Genomic DNA, 9,587 nt, shown 5'->3' with positions numbered 1-9,587 from the left:
TAGCTTTTCCAAGGTCATACAGCTAGTGAGTGACTGACCTGGAACTTTCAGCTTACTTTTCTCTCTATCAGCCCATTTTCTTCCACTGCATTCCGTGTCCAGGTATGCTCCGTGTACTGTTTTACCCAGTAGTACTACTTGCCTGCTAAAGCCTCACTGCTCTGTACTGAATCAGTTTTGAATTCTCGGTCTTTGACTAAGCATTTATGGTCCTGTTTGGAAGTTTGTCTACTCACAGTCAAATGTTGCATTGCTCAGGGATGCAGCTCTGTGTGACCCTCACCTCCTTGTCCCATGACCTGCACTGGTACCAAGTCAAAGGGATGAGTGCATTCACTTGGCCCCTGTGTCCTGTCAACCAAGGCTCTTCTCCCCATTTCTACTAGGATGACCCAAAGATTGAGGAGCTATTGCAGGTGTACTTCCAGCCTAGTGTATGAGGGCCTCAGGTGATGCAGGCCTCTGGGCAGGCTGGGAGGTTCACAATGCTTATGGAAGATCAGTACACACAGGAAAACACCCTGAGAAAGGGCACAGATTTCAGGGTGCTTTACTTAGCTAAAGGGTGGGATTTGAAGTTTAGCTTTATTTTTTCCTGAGTGTACAAAGGCCAGTGCTCAAGTGGACCATGGTAGAGGGGACAGGCTGAGCAGTATGAAGGCAGCGACAGTGTGGGCATTTCCATAGTCACTACCTGAGTCCCCACGCCAGCAGGATGGGGCCTTCCGTGACAATGCAGTAAGAACTGCCCACTGAGGACAGTCCCCTTTAATTCTCTAACTTCCCAAAAGTTGAGGAGACCAAACCCCTCCAAATCCCCTGACCTCTTTGAGGTAACACAGCTTGCAATTATCCTCTGTAATTGTTCAACAAATCTACTAATAAATCAAGGTGAGGGAAGTTTAGTCTATTTTCATGGGGTCTGGCAGGTTCAGCTTACATTGAGGGCTTTGATCTAGTTGCTTCGCTGAAAATACAAATTTTTCTTCTCATTCTCTTCTAAGAGTTTTTAGTGAAGTTGTGTAATCGGACCATCTTTTGGCCCCTTCTTTTTTGCACAGGGCTTTCACCCACCTGAGGAGATGCATGGAGGCTGTGGTCCAGAGGAAGCATATAGACCCTAGCAGTGAATAGCGTGGGTCTTATAGGCCCTGCAGTGTTCCTCAGTGAGCAAGACCCTTCCTGCATCATACCTCAGCTTCCATCTCCATAACCTGGGGCAGTCATCTCTTCAATGTCCATTGTCTGTCAGTGTTAGGTCTCACTGCAGTTAGGCATGGAGGGCCGCCTTCTGAAGTAAATGCTTTAACGAAGGGTTTGTTTCTCATTGTTTCGACATTGATTCCTCTATAAAAGTGGCAGCTAGTGATCCTGAATGAACTCTTTAGTCTCTCCATGACCCAGTTTTCTCATTTGTAAATGAGATGACCTCAGAGTTGTTGGGGGACTAAAATAAACCTTCAAAACATCAAAAGTGCCCCGTCAATATTTACTTGTGACTGGGATGTTTCATCACAGGTTTAATTTCCCAACTTTCCAAGAATTAAAGAGGCTAAAGCCTCTGACCCCTTCATGGTGACATTACAGGATCCTGTCACTGTCACTGAAGTGGGCTAAAGTTTAAAAAAAAAGCAGTGAGTAAGTAGCAGACAAGAAGGAACCTTTAGAATTCCCCACCCATGGCCTCCACCTCCAGGGACTAGATTGCTATCTCTAAGGCAGACTGGTTTGGGTGCTCACACATTTGCATAAAGATTTGCTCTTTGATGCATCCTTTAGGCCTGTGCCGTGTGGTTCTCACCTAAGAAGCCCTGCAGATTTGGCACTGAAAACCATGGGCCTGGTAAGGGGTGATCGCAGCTGATCTTGATCCATCCTCATCTGGCTTGTCAGTGTGGGGCATTTGGATTCCGGAGTACAGGGAGTCAGCCAATACTAGCTAGCAGGATCTGTGAGGTTTTAGGAATCCTATGAGCCACATGACATCCTTAGGCAGTTGGGATGAGGCTCTGACAGTGTCTGTGCTGTGGAAATGACCAGAGAGGGTAGAGTCTTCCCCGTTGGGAGCTGGTTGTTCAACCCTGCCGCACACCACTGTTCTGCACAGACTAGAATCGGGACGTTTTAGTCTTTGTGTCAGGCTACCTTGCGCCCTCCCTGCACTCTCCCTTTCTGTTTAGGTAAGGCTTAGGGGGCAAAGGTGACTTGCCTGAGGGATGTTAGTTAATTACACCCAGGATGCTGACCATTCTAAGTCTGAATTGCATTCTGTGGAAGCGTATAAGCAATATGAACTACGAAGTTAAAAAATACTCAACGGGCTGGAGAGATGGCTCATTGGGGAAGACTGCTTGCTGTGCAATCAAGGGGACCAGAGTTCAAATCCCAAGCACCCATGTGAAAACTAATCCTGGCTGTGGGTGCCTGTGATGCCAGCACTGTGTGGTGGGGATAGGTAGATCCCAGTAGATTTCTGGGCAGTCAGACTGGGTTCAGTGAGAAAGACCTTGTCTTATGGGGATAGAATGGTGGAGGAGATGCCTAATACCATGTTCTAGCCTCTGCCTATATGTACAGGGCCACACATACTCTCCATTTGTAGTATAGCATTTTCTTCTCCACCAAAATGTCCTTTCTCCTTGTTTCTGCTCTGTGATTTCAATCCTGGTGTCCTGGCATTTCTAGGCTGATAGAGCTGGTATAAGCTGGTTTCCTTACAAGAACTGAGGAAACCATTTCTTTGAATACTGGGACTCTTTGTAACTCTACAGAATGTCTGAGGAGACTTGTTCTCAGGTTTACCTGCAAGAGAGAGGAAAGTCACCAGGCTTGAGAACTTTGGGAAACACCTGTTTTTGTAGGACAGCGTTCCACTGATGCTTCCCTTCCACTCTGGCTTGCTGATAGAGATTTCAGCTGTGTTTATTTCTTGATTTAGAAATGTGGCCGTTTTGGGACAGCCCAGGTCACACTGTTCTTCAAGACTGTAGGGTAGAACCTGTGAAAGCAATTTACATGTCCTTTTTCTATTTTTTTTTTTCAGAATGATTTAAATTTTTGTTTGTTTTAAAAAATAGTAAAGGCTGCCAGGCATGGTGGTGCATGCATTTTATCCCAGCACTCAAGAGGCAGAGACCAGTGGATGGGTATCTGTGAGTTTGAGACCAGCCTGGTATGTATAGAGAGTTCCAGGCCAGCCATGGCTACAAAGTGAGACCCTGTCTCAAAATAAGAGAAGAAAAAAGGCTGTTACAACCCACTGATACTTGTTTTTCTGTTTTATGTGGTGTCACATTTGCAGTTGGATAGTTCTGTAAGAATGCTGCCTGCCTACCGCCTCACCTTTCATTGCAACAGAGTCCTGGAACCAATTGGAGTCAGAGCCTTCTATCTGGAGGCCTTATCAGAGTTCTGGCCTTGAAAGGAATGTCTTCTTCCTAAAGCCTCTTAAGCAGACGTGTGGGAAGGAGTCTCTCCTTGGGTGCTAGCAGCGAGAGCTCTGCCTTGTTTCCTCTTTAGCCCGTTGACATTGCTTTTGAAAGGGTTGTGTCTGGGTGCATTCTCTATGTGTGTGTAAATATTTTCTTACAGGGAATGAAAAAGACTCGAGCAGATGCAAAAAAAATCGGTCCCCTTAAGCTGGCTGCCCTCAATGGACTGTCCCTGTCCCGGCTGCCTCTGCCTGACGAAGGGAAGGAAGTGTCCACCAGAGCAACGAACGATGAAAGGGTGAGTGTGTGGAGGATCCTCGCAGTGGTCTTGAAGGCGGCTCCAAAGTGCCCCGGTGAAGCTTCGGCGAATTTTCTGGCCTAATTTAATAGTCATAAGTGAATGTTAGGGAATCTCACTATCTGGGTCACAGCGGGAGTGAATGTGTAAGTCAATGTCTTAAGTCATTTCAGGCTCCAGTGTTGATTGCATTTTTTGTTTCTGAAAGTTCTTGATAGTTTTATTTCTTCAGAGTAAGAACGTGTGTAAATGGATACATAGAAAAGAAAGTAGACATTTCATTATATTGGAAATTCATTTTGTTTTTAAATTAAAATTAAATACTGAACTGAGATTTTATTGTTTTAAAATAAGACAGGTGTTCATGTCTTTATAGCTGCATCTGAAGGTGGCTCTCAGGAGTTACTGCTGCTCTCGGTATCTTCTATACATGTCAGAGCATTTGCTCACAGATTTGGGACTGATTTTCCTATTCTGGGAGAGTTCAGTTTCTTTGAGATCACAAAGCTGACCGTAGGTTTAGACTTCAGGCTTAACACACTGCCTTGAGCTAGCTTTCAACTTCAAACTGAAGTCTCCATTCTACATCTTCCAAGAACATTATGTCGTTTGTTCCAACTCTTGTGACTTGTAAAATTTTGGTTTGGTTTCATGTAGAATCTTTCATATTTGAAAATTCTAGACCTTGAAGCAGAAAACAAGAATTCAGAAGTACACTCAGCTGTGATGTGTGACTGTTACTCATCACACATGTCCTATTTTATAGTGTAAGATTCTGGAACAGCGCTTAGAGCAAGGAATGGTCTTCACCGAATATGAAAGGATTCTTAAAAAACGGCTAGTTGATGGGGAGTGCTCAACAGCCCGGCTTCCTGAAAATGCAGAAAGAAATCGATTCCAAGATGTGCTTCCCTATGATGATACGAGAGTAGAGTTGGTACCAACCAAGGAGAACAACACGGGCTACATCAACGCCTCGCATATTAAGGTGAGAGAGCATCCGGGCAGTGCATCCGGACAGTCCCCAGCACTGCAGTGCATCTGGGCAGTGCATCCGGGCAGTCTCCAGCACTGCAGTGTATCCGGGCAGTGCACTCGGGCAGTCTCCAGCACTGCAGTGCATCCGGGCAGTGCACTCGGGCAGTCCCCAGCACTGCAGTGCATCCGGGCAGTGCATCCGGGCAGTCCCCAGCACTGCAGTGCACCTGGGCAGTGCACTGGGGCAGTCCCCAGCACTGCAGTCCAGGACTGACTTGTAGGAAGGCTAAGATTTACACTGGGGTCTAGATCATGAAAACATCCCGTTTGGAGTAATTGTGACAATTATGTTATAAGCTGGAGAATCCAGACACAGCCAAAGTCACATCCACTCTCCATGTGGTAGCCATTCTGCCCCCATATTGTTGCCAGGACTTGGGGCATTTCATTTGTCTGCAGTGGAACTTGGTCCTGAATCTGAAGACTTGTGGGGCTTGTCAATTCTCACAGGAGTGTTGAATCCGAATCACATTGTGAGCATTGTATGTAATGAATGTGCCTAGTCTGCTTTTCCTGTCCTCTCTTTCCCCAGTGATGGCAGGTAAACCCAGGTCTTTGTGCTCAGCAGACACTGGAGCAATGCGCTGCATCCCGGTCCTGTGCCCGAGACTTTGGAGGATGCTCACACAGCTTTTGCTTAGGAGCGTGCCATCTGTCCTGTCTTTCTTGTGATCGTCTGGTATCACTCTGTTCTTTAAAGAAGCACTCCCCAGAACAGTCTGACACTGTTGAACTGGGTGATGTTACATTTGCTACAGTGGGAGGCAGCGGCATGCAGCACTCAGCTCACGCCAGCTAGCTGGGACTCTCTACTGCAGGAAGGAGAACACTCCTTCCAGGGACGGAGTTGTGTTGGTAGTCAGCTATGCGGTTTTCTTTCCCAGTTTTCTTCAGCTTGCAAGTCATATTTGATAGCATTCTGACCTCCAAGGATTTGTAAAGATGTATGCTGCTTAATGTTTTTTTTTTTTTTAATTTATTTTTGTTTTTGGTTTTTTGACACAGGGTCTCACTATGTCTCCTTGACTGGCCTGTTTATATATAGATAAGGGTGGCCTCAAAATCGTAGAGAGCAGCCTCTTCCTCTCAGGTGCTGGGATTAAAGGCATGCTTAATGGTTTTGAGGGATTGATGTATGTTCTGCCTTGTTTTTTATATGGTTATCATGTATTTAGAAACCAAACATCATTTGAATAACTCATCCTATCTCTTATGACTGGATGGGTAAAATGGAATGGCATTGTGATTGTTTTGTAGTGGTGTTTCAGAATCGTCAGCTGCAACTTGAGGGGCTGTGGAATGAATATGAATTTCAGAATTGGGCAGATTGGGTCAACTCCGAGATCTCTCACCAGTTGTGGGACCTCCATTTATTTAACCAAGTGCTACGATAACCTGTGCCCACCCACATGCTGCTGCTGAAAGGGAGCCACTAGAGGCTCAGAGCTGGTGCTGAGGCCTGGCAGCCTTAGAGGGAGGGTGTGTGGAGCAGGGCTTGGCACAGGCTTTACCATTTAATGGACACTCAGAAAGAAATGGTTGTCAGCAGTTACTGGGAGAACATAGTTCCCTGGGTTTCTTGGCTGTAGCACCAGTGACTCCTTGTTGCATTAGCTCTGGAGGATATTAAATCATAATGGAAACTTGGCCTTATGGAAGGTGATCTTGACTCAGTCCAGGGTGGAGCCGATTCTAAATAGAAGAGCGTTCTTTTCTCGAAGAAATCAGGCATTAGCTTAAATTTTGATTTACTTGCGAATACTTTTCCAAGCATATTTAATATCTCGTCATGGCGAATTATGTTTGTGATTGGGGATACTGTCACGTTGGTGCTGGCATCATAACAGGAGCTGCTATTTACTTAGTACTTGTTACGTGCAGACATATACATCGGCTCTGTCCTCACAACCCTGTGGGCTGATCACTTATTTTATTTTGTAGATAAAAACTGAAACTGAGAGGTGAGCATATTGCTCCAAGTCATGTGGCTGTCATATGAACTCATGGTACATATGTTTATAAAGGTGTCAGAGATGTCCTTCCTCTGCTGCCTGGCCCAGTCAGTTTTCAGTGTTACCACGAACACCCCAACAGCTACGCACATATATTCTGTGTATACACTAAGCCCTTAACCTTCTCTGTTTTAGGTCTCTGTCAGTGGAACTGAATGGGATTATATTGCCACACAGGGACCATTACAAAATACCTGCCAGGACTTTTGGCAGATGGTGTGGGAACAGGGAATCGCAATTATAGCAATGGTGACGGCCGAAGAGGTGAGTGCTCATTCCTCTCAGTTCTGAGTCAGAGTGTTGACCTTCAGAGAAAAGCAGGGTGGGATTGTGGCCCGCGTGCAGGCTTGAGTGAGGAATGCCCCCACGCTGGCTCTGTGCTGCTGCTGAATTATGCTTGTCTTTAACAGGAGGGTGGCCGGGAGAAGAGCTTTAGGTATTGGCCACGGCTTGGTTCAAGGCACACGACCGTCACCTACGGAAGGTTTAAGATCACAACTCGCTTCCGCACGGACTCGGGCTGCTATGCCACCACAGGCTTGAAGATGAAGCACCTTCTCACAGGGCAGGAGAGGACAGTTTGGCATCTCCAGTACACAGACTGGCCTGAGCACGGCTGTCCCGAAGACCTCAAGGGATTCTTATGTAAGTGTCTCTGTTTATAGGCAGCTTCCTTGGTCTTAGGTCTCTAAAATAGTCCCTCTCTGTTGTTTCATAGAAGCTTTAGACTTGTTTTAAAATGAGGAGGCTTAACGGAAGGTGGATCTGTAGGGGTGTGTGTGTGTGTGTGTGTGTGTGTGTGTGTGTGTGTGTGTGTATCCGTGTGTCCATGTGTCACATCGCATGTGTGGAGGTCAGAGTTTGTTCTCTCTTTCCACCATGTTGCTGCTGGGGATTGAACTCAGGTCATCAGTCTTGGTGAGTGCCCTTACCCACACTGCCATTTTGCCAGCCCAAGAAGGCATTCCTAAGAGATGGCTAGTCATAAGTAGAATGCCACAGCTGACTCACGTCTCCTCCATCTAGTTTGGGCTGCGGCACCGACCTGCCTGCAGTCACCATGGTTGGCCCTGGTCCCTTGGTGCCACCAGTCTTCTCCGTGGGGAGAACGAAGAGATGGTTATCGGTTGTGTGCCGGTGTCTCTGAGTCCTGTGTTTCCCTCATTTTTCACAGCATACCTGGAGGAGATCCAGTCTGTCCGACGTCATACAAACAGTACCAGTGAACCCAAAAGCCCCAACCCTCCACTGCTGGTGCACTGCAGCGCCGGTGTCGGGAGAACCGGGGTCGTCATTTTGTCAGAGATCATGATCGCCTGTCTGGAGCACAACGAGGTCAGGAGTTACGACAAGCTCTACGTTCATGGTGGGGAGAGTTAATGCCGGGACAGAGGGGTGCAGTGGCCCAGTATCTTTCTGAACACCTTTCCTAGGACTCTGGTGGCTACAAGATAGATGTTAAGTGTTGTTTGTAAAAGGCTCTGTCTTAGAGGTTCTCGGCTCCAACTGTCATAGTAAAGACTAAGATGTCACATAATATGGAAGGCTGTTTAATTGTGTTTTATCTAGTGTTTCCTGTAACACCATTAACACTTAACACATCTGGTGATTAGTGCTGGCCAGTGGCCTGTGTGGGAAATGTTGAATCAGATCCTGGCAGCGCCTAGCACGCTGTGGTTTTGTTGAACCTGGGAATCTGGTAACTGATTTACAAGTCAGTATGCTGCAGCCAGGGACTGTTGAAGAAATAAGCCACACGGACATTTTGTGTGTAGCTAAACCAAATCAGATCTTAGATTATCACCGAAGGCGCTCGGGTAGACAGAGGCTGCCTGTCCGTCTCTTGGGCGAATCTCTGTGAGGACCACAGCCTTGGCAATGGTGTTTCCACTTGGATGCCAAAGTCTTCATCACTGTTTCTCTCCACCAGGTGCTGGACGTCCCCAGAGTGCTGGACATGCTCAGACAACAGAGGATGATGCTGGTGCAGACGCTTGGCCAGTACACGTTTGTGTACAGAGTTCTCATCCAGTTCCTCAAAAGCTCCAGACTCATTTAAGCTCCCACACTTTTCTCTGGGGACCCAATCATGTGAAGTGTTTACAGCTTAAAGAAAGAGAAGAAAGGAAGGCAGGAAGGAGAAGTGCCTGTGACTCCTCCTTTGTCCTGAACAGGAGGGATGGCATGAAGAGCTCAAGAGGAGGCATGTGGGACCTGGGACAGGCCGAGGAAGACAGGCTGGGTGCCCTGGCCTCGCCGGCCCGGTTTGCAGCACTTGCACACACTCTGGAGACTGTTCCAGACGGTTCTCTGTCTTACCGAAGCTGCACTGGGCAGTTCTGGCAATCATTAAGGTTCACAGATTTCTATCTTAAGCTAGTTTTTGATAATGTAATTTTATGACTAAATAGGGTTTTTGTTTTGTTTTGTTTTTGTTTTTTTTTTTTAGCTAGAAGCTGAACTTTTCTGTGGAGCGATCCACAGACTGAGTGGTTCTTGAGTAACTGTATTTAAAACCATTATTAGCTTTTGTTTAAGAACAAAAACCACAGGGAACTAAGTGGCTTATTCACCAAATCCAAAACTAAAGAAAATCTAAAAGTGTTATTTTGAAACATAGAAAGCATTTTTATATTCAGAATGTTTTTTATCCTAAAAGTTCTATATATTTGTACCTTCTATATTTTCCAAATAAGAGCTCAATTTGTTATTGATACTGAGTCAGTTAATGTAAAGTTGGGGATAAAGGCACATTATTTAAAATCAAAGAATCAGATTCACTATTTTTTCAGTATTATTAAAAGCATA

The 9,587-nt window shown here is 46.0% G+C and overlaps 1 protein-coding gene across 1 annotated transcript in view; it reads left to right on the top strand.

The window, feature by feature from the left end:
* Ptpn21 (protein tyrosine phosphatase non-receptor type 21) overlaps positions 1-8,940 on the top strand; it is a 56,681-nt gene extending 47,741 nt beyond the window's left edge. Inside the window, 6 exon segments of the mRNA XM_059279765.1 lie at positions 3,592-3,729; positions 4,496-4,717; positions 6,915-7,043; positions 7,190-7,424; positions 7,954-8,114; positions 8,710-8,940. Of these exon segments, the coding sequence (XP_059135748.1) occupies positions 3,592-3,729; positions 4,496-4,717; positions 6,915-7,043; positions 7,190-7,424; positions 7,954-8,114; positions 8,710-8,838 (1,014 nt within the window). The 3' untranslated portion in view covers positions 8,839-8,940.
* Positions 8,941-9,587: the final 647 nt, after the last annotated feature.

Source organism: Peromyscus eremicus, chromosome 14, assembly GCF_949786415.1.
Source record: "Peromyscus eremicus chromosome 14, PerEre_H2_v1, whole genome shotgun sequence".
NCBI classification, from domain to species: Eukaryota; Metazoa; Chordata; class Mammalia; order Rodentia; family Cricetidae; genus Peromyscus; species Peromyscus eremicus.
Note: the sequence above shows the minus strand (reverse complement) of the source record. Positions and strands in the feature narration are given on the sequence as shown.